General features: G+C 36.8%; 1 protein-coding gene across 3 annotated transcripts in view; it reads right to left on the reverse strand.

Moving 5' to 3' along the window:
* Positions 1–460: 460 nt before the first annotated feature.
* The window catches only part of UAP1 (UDP-N-acetylglucosamine pyrophosphorylase 1), a 40,712-nt gene continuing 23,429 nt past the window's right edge, over positions 461–17,743 (reverse strand). Inside the window, exons 5-11 of one of the 3 annotated variants that reach the window (XM_037825474.1) lie at positions 16,803–16,975; positions 9,972–10,165; positions 9,009–9,149; positions 6,661–6,849; positions 5,505–5,552; positions 1,839–1,905; positions 461–1,038 (exon numbers count right to left, since the gene is read on the reverse strand). In XM_037825474.1, coding sequence (XP_037681402.1) covers positions 946–1,038; positions 1,839–1,905; positions 5,505–5,552; positions 6,661–6,849; positions 9,009–9,149; positions 9,972–10,165; positions 16,803–16,975 — 905 coding nt within the window. In that variant the 3' untranslated portion in view covers positions 461–945. Of the gene's footprint in view, positions 1,039–1,838; positions 1,906–5,504; positions 5,556–6,660; positions 6,850–9,008; positions 9,150–9,971; positions 10,166–16,802; positions 16,976–17,743 lie in introns of all 3 variants that reach the window. The other 2 variants (XM_037825473.1, XM_037825475.1) reach the window with 2 other exon arrangements.

A 17,743-nucleotide genomic window follows, 5' to 3' on the forward strand; every position in this document is an offset into this window, starting at 1 on the left:
TAATAATCTTAAAGATTGGGAGAGAGGAAATAGCAGGTAAAGGTTCAGGTTAACAGGTACTACAAAACTTTGCAGTTCTGTCCTCACAATCCATCTGGAGTTTGTTCCAATAAGAACTCAAATCTCACAAATGTTTTTGAGAATTGGAATGGGTAACAAAAGCAAAGCTAGGCTGTTGCTGAATTAAAATGAAACATAAAATATGCTAGCCACACTATGTAAGCCTTAGTACCAAAAAAATTTTAGGTAAATAAGCAGGTAGATAGACAGACAGGCACATGTCAGTATATGTGCTCTTAAAAAAAAAAAAAGTAATTCTTAAACTTTTCACTTCTCAGAAAAAAAGACCCGCTCACACCATTCCATCATATGACAACTTGTCAACGGAAAATAAAATTTACTGACCTCGCAACTTTCATATTTTCCCAAAAGTGTAATTTCCTCAAGGTACAAATGATACTCCAGAGACAAGAAAAGTTTATTTTACTGTCCAATTATTTTTTTAAAAAGTTTAATGTTTGATAAAATAAAACAAACTTTTAGTACCATAGAAACCTTTGAAGTTGTACAATGACATACTGTGACTATGTACAATTTCAAAAACAAATGTTTCCAGCTCCAAGTAAAGTGACGTTGAACATCCTGACTATACTTAAGCTGTAGAAAATTTCCTGGATGGCCAATGTTTTCCTTGGTTTGGGAAAAAATATATACAATTGAAAAAATATAAATAAGACTTTCAATGAGTTGAGAATCATAAATATTGCTTTCTGAGGTTCAGTCATCTGGATCTTGGGGAGTTTGTAGTAGTTATAAGGGTTCAACAAGCAAAATGAAACCCTGTGGATATTCAAACTTGAATCTTCCAGAAGAGGTCCTTTAGGTTCACAGCCAGTCTATCAAAAATAAAAGTTATTCTTCTTGTAGTAGAATACGGTATCTGGTTCATATTCCATTCTTCACAAGTTCATGGACTCCATTCTCATCAATGATTAAAGGTGCATGGAATTCTTTATCTGCCACATAACTTTCTAGTCCCTAAAAAAAGGGTTGAAATGAATTACAGTGAGAAAATTGTAGAACACTAATAAAGCAATTCTAGATTGAGAAGCCATAATAATGATTTAAAGATAAATGCCAAAAGTTGGGTTGAGATGCAGAATTTAAAAGTCAATAAAAATCTATTTAGTATAATTTTTAATCTGGGCAATATGACCCATTTATGGAAGCATAAAACAAACAACAAAAAGGAAAATTATTTTGATTATAATTTTAAATTTAATAAGATGATTTCATTCTTTTTATAGTCATCACTCAATAGCTAACTTTCTAAGCAAGGTGGCTGTCTCTAAGCAAGGTGACTAACCAATACTGACAAAGATCTCCAGAAAAAAAAAAAATACTATACAATAAGAAGGATGGGAACCCCTAAACTTCTAGGTTTTAAAAGTAAGATTGCAGGGTATGTGAACAAAATAGCTTCTCTGAAAGGAAAAATCATATTGCATTAAAAAGAGCCAGATGCTTTATCTAAAAACAAGTTTGATTACATATATTTTAAAAGCCCATTACATTTCAGTGTATAGGTGGACTGGCCTAAACAGTAAAGATTTCCAGTAATGTCAACTAATGCATTTATAGGATAGATGCTAAGTCATCACAGGAATTCTCAATAAGGATTCAAAACAAATGTAGCTTTTTCAGCTTGTTCCCAGGATGAGCTCCAGGGCAGGCCATCAAAAAAAGCTGCATCTTCTCTAAGGACAACTTTACTTAAACATAAAACACCACCAGAATTTGACTTTGAAAGAAAAAGGATGAAAGCAGTGCAAACTCACTTCTCCAGCATAGGAAATAAGAGGCGAGATTTCACACTGAATTGGTACATCATTGGCATCCTTCAAGCAAAAAAAAAAAAAAAAAAACCAAATGTATGTTAAAGATTTTGTTTCTCATTTTACTTGCTAGAGTGAGAGTAAAGACCATTAACCATTAACTTCCCTCCTAAAAGCTTGCAGGTAACAAAATTCTCCTAGTTAAAAAAATTAGAATAGATCCTGCTCCGGTGATCACTAAGTTCTCTGAGGATTATGCTAACATGAAATTATCATAGAAAGGCTCTATTTGGGACAAGTGCCAGTAATTACTGGTAGCTCTTTAAAACACTTCACCAATATTGATATATTATCTTTTTATGCACATCTCATTTTTGTCATGTCAAGTTTAAATTTGACAAAGGAAGGAATTATTTGTTGAGAAGATACTGTGTGCCAGGCCCAAGGCTAGGTGCTTTAAATCTTTCATAGTTTATTTTAACCCTCACCACAACCTTGCAAGTTAGGTATTAATGCTGACAAACATTCTAAAGCAGTACTACCCAATGCAATAGCCACTTAAATTAAATTGAAATCAATTAATATTTTAAAAATTTAAAATTCAGTTCCCCAGTCATAATAGCCACATTTCAAATGTTCAATAGCCATGAATGGCTAGTAACTACCAGATGGACAGCACAGATACAGAATATTTCATTGCAGAAAGTTCAATTGGACAGTACTGTTCCAAAGGTCAGTTATATTATCTTCCTATGCATGTGTTTCTGTACACCCCAAATCTCCTAGAATAGATGAGCTGATTTATTGAATGTTTCAAAGTGCTTTTGTTACTTTTACCAAAAGTCCTTTTTTCAAAGAGCTAAGGTAGAATGCACCCAAATGAGGGCAAGGCCAAAGTCATTTGCTTCCTCTAGGTCACAATGTAACATTTATAGTCATCTGCAATCCTTAGTTTCTAAATTACCTAACACAAAAGTCAATCAATAGTGTTTCCAATATGTGTACAGTAATTTGGCTTCTGGATTGTTTCACCATTTCAAGAATTTTAGCAATAGGACACGGTGCACAAAAATGTAGTTTCCTGCAGTCTCAAACCAGAGCCCTTCTTCACTTCACCATGCAGTCCCAGGCTTTGGTGGAGTCAATAAAATCAGAGGGCTTCTGAGTTCAGCCACAGGCCAACCTTTCTCTAAATAGAACCATTTAGCTAGGCATTCAAAGTGCTCTATCTCCTACTGCAACTTAGTTATCCTGCTGCTTTCCATTTAAACCAGGCAAACAGCACTCTCTGCATTATTCAAAGTCATTCTCAACTTTGGATTTTTTTGGATTCTGACTATCCAAATCACACCCATCCTCCAAGATTTAGCTCAAGTCTCAACCTTCTCTTGATCTCTGCAGTTCCTAGTGCTTACCCCATTCATTTATTCATACAAAAATAAAAAACAAGTTTATTAGTCACCTGCCAAGTCATCAATCTACTAGAGTAATTATTATTTGTACCACACATTTAGCATGTAATCAGATACTGTCTGATGATGTTACTTAACTCTTAGGTATGTGCATCTTAAACCTCTAAAAGGTTGTAAGAAATAACTTACTTCTCTTATGTAATATACTTCAGCACCTAGTACATTGCTGAGGATGTAAGCAGGCCTACTAACGCTTGTTAGCTGAATGAATAAATGAACAATGAGAGTAGATGATGACAGACTAATGCTGGAGAAAAAGGACACACAGACTGGGAACACATCTCTCTAGACCAAGACTCTCTGGCCCAGATCCTCTGGGGCAGCTCAGAGTTACAGTGAACCAAACTGGAAAAATGAGGGCCTATCCCCTTGAGAAGATATATACAGTCCAGTCCCATCTGAATCCCTGGGGGATTCAATATACTGGGATCAGAAGGTGGTTTTGATCCTGGGGAGCACATAGCTGGTCTGAATATAATTTTCCTCCTAGAACAACAAAGACACCCCAAGAAACCAAGAAGGAAAAACTTTAATATACAAAGTTGGACGCTCTAGAGAGGGGAAAGCAAAAGCTACCATCACCAAATGTAAATCTCAGGATACAGGCAAATGGGCCCAATAACACCATTGCCCCCCCCCCCCCGCCCCAAATTCTATAGCCAAACATCCTTTTAGTATCTAACACTGTACAGTAGGCTTTAAGGTGAAAAATAAAATAATATCATTTTGACGAAACTTAGTACCCTTGCTTCCATCCTTTCAGAATATCTCCAAGCTGTTTCTTACCTCTTTTCATAAAATACTTCTTTTTCATATCTCACTTTTAAGTTCTTTTTCCATTTTTCCACTGAGGGCATCCTATGGTGCCAAGGATTTCTGCTGTTTGAGTCTATGAACTTATTTGGAGTTTAACTTTCATTTCAGTTCAATAATTCTACAAATGGCTGAAATGAAGTAAATGGGGGAGGGGGTACAAGGTACTAAATAAAAGACCCCAAACAAGAACTAAATAATGCTTAAAACTTTTTGTATCTTGGCTGAGAGAACAAGATGCTGTTTTCAGGTGTATAATTAAGAAACTATTTCACTTTTTAGGATAAAAGCTGTGGTTTAATGAGAAGGTAATTTAGGATCAGAACTTTATTTCTTGAATTATAAAAGCAGCTTGCTTCCACATATTCAAGATGATGGATGGGACAGAAAAATGACAAAAGGTTCTTCATCTCAGTACCCATGGCATAAAGGACAACAGCCATCTATGGCTCCTAGAAGAAACTAACCAGATCTGTAAGTCCTCTTCCCTGTCTACAAGGCCACATCACAGTAATACTGACATTCACATGGACTTGTTGCTACAGGGTTAAGATGAGTGGCACTGGAGGAAAAAGCAAGTGGATGAAATTGACAGCAGTGCTACTCTATTGTAAAAGTAACTTCCATCTCCAGATCCTTTGCCCTGTACACATTTCCTAAATGATCTTAAAAACTTAAAATTTAAACCAAACCTAATAACCTTTAAATTACAGCAAGAATATCAAGCCATGTCTTTAACTACAATGATAATGGCTTTCTCAAACTTTCTGTCAGTACCCAGATGAGAGAGGATATGTACTACTTTTAAAATGAACTACCATTAGGACAAAAAGATACTTTCTTTGTGAACAGGATAATAACTGAATAAAATTAATGTACAATGACCGAAAGGAAGAGCTGTTTGTGTGATAATTAATCAAAAGAACATTTTTCTCTATATTAAGAACCATCAAATGTGTCAGGAACAGGTAGCCTTTTTATAGGGAGCATATTTCCAACTCAGTAAAACACGTATTCAGAGTGTTATTTTTATCCAAGCTTAAATTGATGCTAAAAGGGGTTGACTGGGATCCAAATTTGTTCTTCCTGGCTTGTAACTTGCTCTGGATCTTACCTACTATCTGAAAATTTGCCACTGCAGGCTCAAATCCTTTGGTCAGATTATTTAGTAAAGCATGCTCCCCGTTTCCAGCATGCACAGAGATTCTGAGTTAGTGTCATCCAGATAGATACCTGCCACCAAGTAAGCAATGCACCCCCAACAAAGCTTCAACCATGCTCTCCCCAAACCCCTAAAAGGCCGAGCACTAAACTACAATGCCAGTTAGTATGGAGGAAAGCACAGCCCCATCACCATGCACTGCAGGCAGGCTGGTATATTTACTTGTGATTGACATCAGCTGTGATGGTCTCTGACTTTCCATTTGTAGCACTGCTATGTAGGAATAAATAAGCATTAATGGGAATGGAAACAAATCAAACAATAACAATGAAGTGGGTTTGCACAATATATTTGATGGAATGGATGTATTTATGGTAAATCATAAACTGGGCAAAGGAGACCTGAGAGGGGAGAAAAATAAACTCAAAGGCCAAAGATTAAGCATGAGGGAGGGCAATATGGCATGCCACAGAGTAAGCTTGTTGACAAGACAGAACCTGAAAATGGCCCTGGATTGTGAGGCAGAGGCTACCATGCTCCTACTTATGTAAACAGTTATCGGGGGGGGCCATGAATTCCAAAGGCCATGTTGTAACATTTATCTAACACTTTAATGCATGCAGTCATTTTATCCCTTAAGAATATAAATTATATTACAGAATGTTTTTTACATAAGTACAGAAGCAACAAATGATTTTGCAGGGGAAATTCTAGGTGTCAATAAGAACCATTTAGCTTAAAAGATCTTTATCTTAAATTTGAGTAGCTCTAAGTACCTTTATTTAACTTCAAAATCCCAAAACACTTCTAAAATTTGAGTCTCAGGGAAGGTAACTGGCATTCATTTCTCTTCCTGGCACCATCTTTGGTGACCAGAAAGGACCCTGGTGACAACTGTGGTGGGCCTACATCCTGTAGGTAGCCTGTGGGTGCTGGGCCTTTGGGAGTGGCTCATGGATAGCACTTGGAGTGAGGCTACAGATATACAGGCAGGAACAACCAATTCTCTGTGACTGAAGTGTTTACAGCACAGGCACCTACCCTGTGGTACAGCTTACTACTGACAGGCTTTAATTATATGGCACAGGAGAGAAAATCTTCTGACCACTATTCAGTAGGTGTCATTTCACTGACACCATGGACACATAAAAAAAAACAAATGAGAGATTCAGAAGAGATTCCTCTTTAAGAGGAAGTGAAACTAACATTCTCTTGGTGGATAAAGAGTCATTATTTCACATCAGTAACCGCCCACACATTAATACTTTGCTTCTTTTAAAAAAAATCTAGGAATCTTTGCAGAGAGAGAGGAGAAAGAAGTCCAAGAGGAAAAGACCAAGCAAGTATCCACAAAAAAGAGAAAAGATACTTGACTTACCGGGGAATTGCTGGAAGACGAGAGCCATTTTCATCTATGAAATGGCCCCCAGCGTTGAGAACCCAGCAGTGATGCAGGGACATCAGAGCATGCCTGGCAGTGGTAGGGTTGTCCTTCCCATTCTGACTGTCTGCATTCTTTAGCGGGGAAAACTCATCTTCCCGTAATACTTCATATACCACAAACTTCCTAGAATGAAACCATACAAAGACTTCTTTATTATTTAATAAAACTGCATACACACTTTCTGACTCCTCCCTACACAGCAAAGCCTTTGGTCTTCAATGATATGCTCTCTCCATCTGAAACTCAGAGCTAGAGCTCGGCAGATATGAATGTCCATATTAGTGCATATAGCAACTGTTCAAAAAAAGCTGAAAAAGACCCCAGACTTCAATTAGTGATATGAATGAAGCAGATCTGGTTAAGACTAGGGCAAACCAGGCCAAATGGTAAAGGTCAAAACTGACTGTGTTTTAAAACCTCAACTTCCATGTGAGACCAAGGGAAGAGATGTCTATTTGGTGCAGGATCTATATTTTCTAAACAGTATAACTCTACAGTCGGTTTGTTTAAACACCACGTTTGCACGGAGCTTTGAATAGGAAGTGAGATATGGTGGGCTGGTATAGGTTAGAGTGAAATAGTGACACATCCCAAAGTAATTTGGGCAGAGAATAAAGAATATACTTACAGCCCCCCACCCCCACCCTGAGGAGCTGGAGGAAGGTGCAGAAGTGTTGGACTTCCTCACCTGGACTGGTACTGATGTTGTCACAAACATTGGGACTGGCAGTTTGATGTGCCAAGCCCTCTATCATGGGACTCGCCCTTGTGGGGCTCGTTACTGCAAAGGAGAGGCTAAACTTGCATATAATTGTGCCTAAGAGTCTCCCCCTGAGTACCTGTTTGTTGCTCAGATGTGGCCCTCTCTCTAACTGAGCCACCTTGGCAGGAAAACTCACTGCCCTCCCCACTACGTGGGACCTGACTCCCAGGGGTGTAAATCTCCCTGGCAACGCAGAATATGACTCCCGGGGATGAATCTGGACCTGGCATCGTGGGATTGAGAATATCTTCTTGACCAAAAGGGGGATGCAAAATGAAATGAAATACTTTCAGTGGCTGAGAGATTTCAAGTGGAGTCGAGAGGTCACTCTGGTGGACATTTTTATGGACTATATAGATAACACCTCTTAAGTTTTAATGTATTGGAATAGCTAGAAGTAAATACCTGAAACTACCAAACTCCAACCCAGTAGTCTGGACTCCTGAAGATGACTGTATAATAATGTAGATTACAAGGGGTGACAGTGTGATTGTGAAGGCCTTGGGGATCACACTCCCTTTGTCTAGTGTGTGCATGGATGGGTAGAAAAGTGGGGACAAAAACTAAATGACAAATAGGGTGGGATGGGGGTAATGGTTTGGGTATTCTTTTTTTACTTCTATTTTTTATTCTTATTCTGATTCTTTCTGATGTAAGGAAAATGTTCAGAAATAGATTGTGGTGATGAATGCATAACTATATGATCATACTGTGAACAGCTGATTGTATACCATGGATGATTGTATGGTATGTGAATATATTTCAATAAAATTGAATTAAAGAAAAAAAAAGTTAAAGATGAAAAAAAATATATGCTCTCTCAATTCAATGTCAAATATAAATGCTGAATACAATAATGCCCATTCCCAGACCAAAGAAATTTGGAACTCTCTTCTCCAAAGCAAAATTAAGAAATCATTTCCACTCCCAAATATAAAACATTTCATCTTAGGTCAGAAAGATTAGAAATATTAATGCAAAAAGATCACATTAACTATCTGTTCTGGGAGGGAAAAAAGGCAGATGGGATAATTTAGAAATGTATATGGAGAGATTTATCTTTTATCTAATGTGTCTTCTGTGTTACCTTCATGGTCAAATTCACATATTGGTCAAATGTACCCTTTTACAGAGAGCCACATAATCTCAAAATACATTCAATGAAACATTTACTCATAGGTAAGAAATATACCTTAAACACAAAATGAGCCAATCCTTTATATTGCATGCTTTTTAGTCTCTTAGACAAAATAAACTACTTGAATAATTTTGCAGAAGGAGCAGAAAATGAACAAACAGATAAAAAGAAAACTATACTTTTAGGCAACTCAGACCACACTCCTTGACTGGTGGTTTTATATTAGGGAATGACGATGAATCCAGAGTATATACTCATGATCAACATGCCATGTCTGACATGCATGCTATCAAGTATTTCTTTAAAAGTTTCCTCTCTAAAAGAGTAACCAGTAGCATTTCAGGTCTCTACTTAATCTTATTGATGCTATTCAAAACATACTTTGCAAACTGGAAGATGTCAAAGACAAATTTTTCCATCTTTATTCCATTTGGTTTGTCCGGTTTAATTAATTGTCCCTGGGAATCCACATATGGAATCTTCTTTTGAGCCACATGGTGCTGCAGCTGAGGTTCGTAAACACTAGGAAGAAAGAAAAAAAAAGATATAATCACTTTCCAACTGAGATCCCTTGTAGTATGGGATGCAAAGATGAGTATTAATAGTCACTATGGATGAACTAATAACATAGGTATAAAAAACACAGTGGAATGGCAAATATTTTGAAACTGGAGTTGATATTAAAAAGTACAGCTCATGAACTTGTAAAAGGAAGAAAGCCATCTTGAATGTCTAAAAACTACCAAGTGAAAACTCAGATAGTGAGAATGTTGTTGATTTTAAAATCTGGTAGAATAAAAAACAGCTCTTCTTTTATCCTTAGTAGCACTACTATACTGAATTTCATCCAGGTCTCAAGATCCTTTTTTTTTTTTTCACTTTTCAATGCACTAGTTCATAAATGCTAGTCTGGGAATCAGCTGCATTAGAATTTTGTGTCAGTTTTTTTTTTTAATACAGATGCCCTGGATCTTCCTCCAGAAACTCTGATTCAGTAAGTATAGGGCAGACATCTGTATTTTTAAAAAGCTCCCAGTTGTGGGGAGAGAACATTTCATTTCTTATTCTTTGCTTCCCTAGAAGCTAGCATAGATGAAGGGAGGGGAAAGAGAGAGAGAAAGAGGAATGCTTTGGACTCCAGTTAATGCATGGGGAAGTGATTCTCACTTATGATATATCTTACTGAAAACAATTACAACATGAGATAAATTTACATTTGATAAAGGTGATCCTCAGGAAAGAGCTGAATTCTGTGGAATATGGATTTGAGGTGTCTGCTACCTCTCAAGTGGGTGTGTAATAAACAATAAATAAAATAAGAAAAGGTCCCCATCTTGCCCATACTTGACCACATCTCTCAGAAATGGTATGGTAAAGAAGTGGTTGGCAATGTTCCCAGCGTTGAACAGCAGCCGTCCATCTAAGCTTCGTTTTTGTGCTGTTGCCAGGGAAATCTCACTGTATTCTACCACCTGGTATACGCCATCCACTCGGCAAACCACTCCAACTGGTTCTGTAGGGTTTGTTTTCTCTACCACCTGTCCACAAAAGAAAGACAACAGTAAAGGAAGAAATTCAATCAACTGCTATTTGGAGATTTGCCACTTTCAAAGGCCACATTACAATTTTGCTTATATAGTCTTTAAGATATTAAATCAAGGGGAATCTATAACTTTAGATAATCATCTAACCATCTTTATATTCTTTGACACACTATTTTCCAATTGGAAATGAGATAAGTATCTCCTTTCTACTTATCACCCAGCAAAATCACGATGTAGGAGCTCTATCATATACATGTAGCCCAGAGGAAATTACAAAAATAATGAAATGAGGAGTCTATCCCCCAAATATTTTGTAATTTTTATTATTTAATTTATCCTTAACCACATTCAACTACTTTGAGAATAAATGAAATGAAATTTCACTGGGATTCACAAGTTGCTTCAAGAAGTAAGGTATTTTGTCTCTCATTTTATAATACCCAAATCATTATTTTATTTGAAAATGGTGTTTCTTTAATTTCCATTCATGACTACAGCACATTCCTTGTTTTTCAGGAACCTGGATTAGAAGTAGAGGGATTAGAGAAGGCAGGTCTTGCCTGCACTCCCAACGCCAACTTCAATCAGAAAAGCCCACACATATTTATCTGGTTTGCATACTGGATTCATTTGAAGTAAGAGGTTCTGTGCTTTTAAAAAAAGTTTGAAAACCAGTGATGTATAATCTGTCAATGGCTCTAGACTGGTAGGGGAGCTGAGAGAAGGGTGTGTATTAAAATTAGAGGGAGAATATAAGAGTATGTAATTTGAAAAAACCTCACAGGTAATTCTATACCCCACCACCCTAACCCCACACAAGAATCAACTAACCTAATTAAAGTGATTAGAAGAAAATTATGGAAAAAAACATATGGGATGCACTAATATTTAACCAAGGTTTTAATGAGACGAAAATCCAACAGAAGAATCAAACAAGAGAAGATATTGCAAGATTTTGTTTTGTTTGTCCTGCCCATTTAACAATTCAGCGGGCTTCAGAGTATTTCTTAAAATCTGTCCCCAGTTTGAAAAGTCTGTCCTACATATACATAAAATTATACCAGTAAGTTATAACTTTTCTTCAGTAAATGATTTCTTAAAATAAATACAGCCAGTAACAGTCTCTTCCAGACAAGTAAGGCCATTATTGAGAACTTCGTTTACACAGCAATTAGAGATATAGGCTACAAGTCTAGCTCAGTGAGGCAGGGCTACTGGATATGTAAGCCTGCTGTGTAGTTTCACTGTTTGCCACCCTGAAAGGAGCACAGTATTCAATGAAAAGAAACTTTCTACCAAGGAGTGGATTAAACTGGAGGAAAACATAATACAGTAAAACAGTTTAAACAAATCATGGGCCTATTTGCCACTTTTGTCTATCACTCCACCACCACCTCTTACTTTATATTCTCTACAGTGGTATCTTTCTGGACAAAGAATTTGGAATAGATGCCTGTCATTCCCAAAAAATAAAAACAGGTTGATTTTCCAATCACCTCTATATACCCACTTTTTCCCGACCAGCCATGAAAAATAAAAATAAGCAAACTCATAATGTAAAAGTGTTAATCTGCTGGTGCAAGTTTTACTTCTATGACTATTATGAACCTCCAAATGTTATAAAAGTCTAAATTACAGAAGAAAGCATTTGTAAACTGCGTAAAGTTGGAAGTCAGTTTATATCATATAGAAAAGATATACAGTATAAAATTAAGTTTATTCACCTTTCCACAAATCCTGAGAAGCTGAGTCCAAACATTATTACATTAACATTATAACCTTAAAGTCACCGTTATCTGCTTTACAAAATGATCTGCAATTAACAATGGCTCCTATCGTTTTAGCTCTGTGCTTTTGCAAACCACCGTACCGTCTTTTCACAAAGCTCTCACTCCATAAAAAAAAAAAAGAAACAAGAAAACAAAAAACAGCTTTATGCACCAAGATAGGGGTATATTAAAGAAGTACTGCAAAGAATTCTACCACCACACCATGAATCACTTCCTAATTTAGGTATTTTTAAAAATGTATTTTAATACCTTGATTTTATTTAAAATGGAGGAAGCAAATTACATCAATGGTTTCTAACATTTCTAATAGTTTTGTAACATATACTGTCTTGTCATATTTTGGTGCCATCTGAACGTTTACTTATTCATTCACTGAGTGACCACCACATAATGTGCCAGACACAACGCTGAGCAGTGAGTCTGCAAAGAAGACTAAGACTGGATTTGTCCTACAGAGCTCACAAGTAGTGAAGATGACTGACTGGTTAACATCTGCATCTTTTACGTGATTAGTGGACTAACAAAATTTGGTGCACTAATCTGAAGTTTGAGCAAAAACAAAGTTTGGTTTTATAATGTGGTATGGTACTAAGACTAAGAGTTAGTAAATATGAATACTAATCCTGGCTCCACAATACGATGAATGACCTTAGGCCTGGGACTTCTAAAGTACCAAAACGCAATGTGCTCATTTCTGAGATAAAAGAGGTTGACCAGATGATCTTAGAGATCTCTTCCAGGTTCAACACTCTCTAATTATATAGAATTTCAAATGATTTGGAAGCTCAGAGCAGTAAAATGTAAATTTCTATTTTAGAAAGAAGACTGACACCAAGTGGAACAAAGTCAGAAATACACTTTTTTTTTAAAAAAAAAAGCTTAGTAGTTACTTATAATACAATATACTTTCTTTTACAGTTTAGCAGCACTTCCAATACAATCCATAGAGTACCAAAAGAGACAGAGACCAATGGTTTTTGTTACTGTTAAAACCACCTCTGACTTTCAGAGTCAGGGGTCATCTTATCAGGTGTATCAGTTAAATCTCTCTGTAATTTGTATTCATAAATTTAAGGCTTCAACTTCTGGATGTGACTTTGCTTAAGATTTACAGATTAATTTTAAGAAAAATGACATCTTTGTAACAGAAAATCTCCAACCAAAAATATGGTATGTCTCATATGGCAACTCTTTTCCTTCTAATTCAGATATTTCAAATTTACATGTAGTCTGATTTTTTTTGTCAGAAACCTGTAAGGTTTTAGCTTTTAGCAGAAAGGTCTTCCTTTCACTTTGATATTATAAAATTACTTTAAGTTCTATACTACCACTTTTTTGGTTTCATTTTTTATATTTAACTTTATAATCCATTTGAAATTGATTTTTTTAATGGGCTTTGAGGCAGAAATCTTACCTTAATTTTAATCAGTTATCCCACTTTATTCATTCAAAGTGCATTCTTTCCCCTACCGATTTAAAGTGTCATTATTTTTATATACTGCATTCTTTTATACACATGCATTTGTTTCTGACTGATCTATTCCTTCTATTAATCTGTCATTCTATTCTGGTTTAATCCATTTACATTCAATGTTATTACTATGAAGGCATTTCTTGAATCAGCCATCCTATCCTTTGGTTTATGTTTGTCAGATATATTTTTTCCCTCTCTCTCTTAATGTCCTTTAATGAACCAATATTGAATCTCTTTAGAACTGAACCTTTCTCCATATGTCTCTCTCCTTTCTTTGTTTGTCAGTAGGGCTCCCTTTAGTATCTGAAGTAGGGCAGTACTTTTATTAGCAAAATCTCTCAGCATTTGTTTGTCTGTGAAAAACTTAAGCTCTCCCTCAAATTTGAAGGAGAGTTTTGCTGGATAAAGTATTCTTGGTTGGAAATTTTTCTCTCTCAGAATTTTAAATATGTCATGCCACTGCCATCTTGCCTCCATGGTAGCCACTGAGTAGCCACTACTTAGTCTTATGTTGCTTCCTTTCTATTTGGTGAATTGCTTTTCTCTTGCTGCTTTCAGAACTTGCTCCTTCTCTTTAGTATTTGACAGTCTGATCAGAATATGTCTTGGAGTGGGTTTATTTGGATTTATTCTATTTGGAGTTCGCTGGGCATTTATGCTTTGTGTATTTATATTGAGTAGAAGGTTTGGGAAGTTTTCCCCAACAATTTCTTTGAATACTCTTTCTAGACCCTTACCCTTCTCTTCCCCTTCTGGGACACCAGTGAGTCTTATATTTGGACGTTTTATTTTATCTATCATATCCCTGAGGTCCATTTCAATTTTTTCTATTTTTTTTCACCATTCTTTCTTTTGTTCTTTAATTTTCCATTCTGTGGTCCTCGAGGTCACTGATTCGTTGTTCAGCTTCCACTAGTCTTGTACTATGAGTATCCAGAAACTTTTTAATTTGGTCAACAGTTTCTTTTATTTCCCTAAGTACTATGAGTTTCCAGAATCTTTTTAATTTAGTCAACAGTTTCTTTTATTTCCCTAAGATCATCTTTTTTTTTATTTACTCTTGCAATTTCTTCTTTATGCTCTTCTAGGGTCTTCTTCATGTCCTTTATATCCTGTGCCATGCTCTTCTTCATGTCCGTTATATCCTGTGCCATGCTCTCATTGTTTGTCTTTAGTTCTTTGATTAATTGCTCCAAGTACTGTGTCTCCTCTGATCTTCTGATTTGGGTGTTTGGGTTTGGGTTATCCATATTGTCTGGTTTTACCATATGCTTTAAAATTTTATGTTGTTTTTGGCTTCTTGGCATTTGCTTTACTTGATAGGGTTCTTTTAGGATATGTAGGATTATTCAAAGACGAATCTCTAATTTGTCAGATCTACAGCTTGGTGGCGCACACTTTCTCTAACTAACCAGCAGATGGCGTCCACGAGTCACCTATTCCCCTCAAGTCAGTTCTCCCCAACTTTGTCTTTGTGGTGTGTAGAGGTCTGATTCTTGTAGGGTCCAACTGGTGCACCAAGTTTGGGTGTGTTGTTGGTGCTGTCTGCCCTGAATGTGGGGCGTGTGTCTGAGCGGTTAGGGAGGGAGGGCAGCTTTAACAATCACACCTCCCAGATGTTCCTGGAGATTTAAGGCTGTTGCAAGAGTCTAAACCTTCATTTCAGTCTCACCACAGATTGTCTCTGCCGCTGACCCACAAGTCTTTGGTATTGGCGTATGGTCCCTGGGATTTCCGAGTGGGTCCCTCTTCCAAGCTGTGCCCTTCTAGGGCCTCTGCTGAGGGAAGGTTGTCCTATATCACAAGTGTGCGTCATCCCTCAAGGGAAGTTCTGGGCCGCGGGCCATGTAGGAGCATTCCCAGCCTGCTGTAAGGATGGCTGAATGGGGAATGTTAATTTCCCTCTTTCACACAGCTCTGCCTTCCCAGCTCTGGGACAATTAGCTGCGGGTGTACAAAGGGCTATTGTCCATGCTTGATATTGTGGCATGTACGTGTGTTGCTAGAAACACTTCTTGTCACACTGGGTTTTTTGGCACAGCTCTGGGCTGTGGCTCCAGCACCAGGCAGGAGCATTCCCAGCCCACTGGGAAGATGGCTGCAAGGGGCATGGTTTTTTCCCCTTTTGGCTAACCTCTGCCTTTCTCGCTCCAAGATAATTAGCAGCGGGTGTGCAAAAGGCTATCTTCCACACCAGATACTGAGGCATTCACACAGCCCATTCCTGCCATGGTTCACTGTGCGGTTCTCGCTGCCATATCTGCAGCCGCTTTTGGGTTTTTTTAAAAAAGAACTAATCCGCCTCCAAATACCAACCCTTGGTTTCCCCCACACCACAGCATGGCTGCCGGATATTCAGTGGCTTACTCACTCGTTTCAAAACACAGACTCCCAGTTTCAACAAGTGTATGGTCCCTGTTGACTTAACAGACCTTGTCCAGCTGGTGCATCGCTGGAACTGGTGTTCTGGGTCACTTTCTGGCTTTTATCTAGTATTTTTCACGGAGGTGTTTTTTAGCCCTGTCTCTCCTAGCCGCCATCTTAGGTTCTCTCTCTTTGAGATTTTAAGTAGAATTGTGTTATACTTTAATTTGGTGAGAACTGATTCCTTTAAAGATTTAAATCTCTCCATCCAGGAAGTAATATTTATATGTCTTTTCTAAGTATTCTGAAGTGTTTTTAAGGTCTTGTATGTTTACTATTTCATACCTAGGTATAGTATACATTTTATTTGCTACCATAAAGGCATGCTTCCTATATCTTCATCTATGTGACTAAAACAAATGTCAAAAAGAACACTGCCAAGGACAGGGTCTTACTAAATGACATTGCAACTTCCCTCCATCTCAATTTCTGCCTGTGGTCATTTGAGCAATTTGAGTTAATAATCTCCTTAATTGTCCTCATCCCCAACCTGCAAATTTTCATCTTATTAACAAGAATATTATCATGAGATATCTTGTCAAATATCTCACTGAAGCTGAAATCTGTTATTCTACCATATTTACCATACCTACTACTACAGTTACTTGATCATTGAAAGAAATTGGCTAATCTGATCAAACACAAGTTGGTACAAATGCATCCATCCCAGGCTAGTGATGATCATTCACTTTCCCAGGTACTTCAAAATCATTCTCATATGTTTTAAACTCTTACTTAGGATTGAAAACTATGTAACATTATTTCTGGAATCAAATGTTGCCAATTTAAGAAGAAAGGAACATAAGGAAAGTTTAATTACCTTAGAGAGATGAATGGTTCAGAAATATTCAAATCACTCTAAAAAATCTAGTTTGGCTCCAGGAATCTATATACTGACAGAGAAAGACCATTTAAATCTCACTATAATTGAGAAAGACATTACCTTTGCTCCACAGTCTGCTCCTTTCTGAATGCAAAATCCAATGAACCGTGGGTCTGCCACTTTTACTAATATGTTATCAACACAGTAGACATGAATACTCCAAATGCCTCTTTGCTCCATATCTTCCACAATATTCTGGGCTGCAAGAGCCCGATAAAGACCACCATTCCCATCTGGAAAAATAAAACAGCCCTTTAATAGCACACCAAAACCCATTACGTCAGCAACCCAAAGATTGTTTAACGTATTGATACTGGGGTAAAGATCTCTGAAATCCACAGTGTCACATTACAGGGCCAAAAAAAATTGAGTATTACTAAGGAAGGATTTAGAAGTCAAAAAGTTAAGCTACATGCTTCTGAACACTATGTAGAGTAGTATCCAGAGAATAAGATTATTAATGTAGAACCAGGCAACCCTGAAGGTCATATTTTTCTTATTAACTCAGTCCTTTTAATAATCTTGTCTGTAATATATAATGAAATATAAAATTCTTTACCAGATAATAATTATTTCATAACATTTCAAGTTTTATTAACATCTTTATGATTCAAGTTAGCTGTGTATTGACAACTGCCCAAACACTGACAGTTTCTTCCATCTCAAAAATACAAATACATGAGCATTTTATACCAAATAATTTGCTAAGAAATCAATTATGAAGGCCTACTGTGATTTAAACCAAATATAACTGAAAGCCTCTTCTCTCCCCACCTATTTTTAGTGCTGTTTTCATCCACTTCTTCCCTAGACAATCTCAGCCCCCACTTAAATATGAAAAACTTAGATAACTTCACAAAAAAGAACTAAGTATAGTAAACTCCTCCACTAATTTAAAAGAATGAAGATGAAATAAAAGTGTACATCTAGAGGTCACCACTGTTAATACTACTGTTTATTTCCTTTTAGTCTTCCCTCCAAGTATAGATTCAAATACATAT

Source organism: Choloepus didactylus, chromosome 2 (genome assembly GCF_015220235.1).
Source record: "Choloepus didactylus isolate mChoDid1 chromosome 2, mChoDid1.pri, whole genome shotgun sequence".
Taxonomy (NCBI): domain Eukaryota; kingdom Metazoa; phylum Chordata; class Mammalia; order Pilosa; family Megalonychidae; genus Choloepus; species Choloepus didactylus.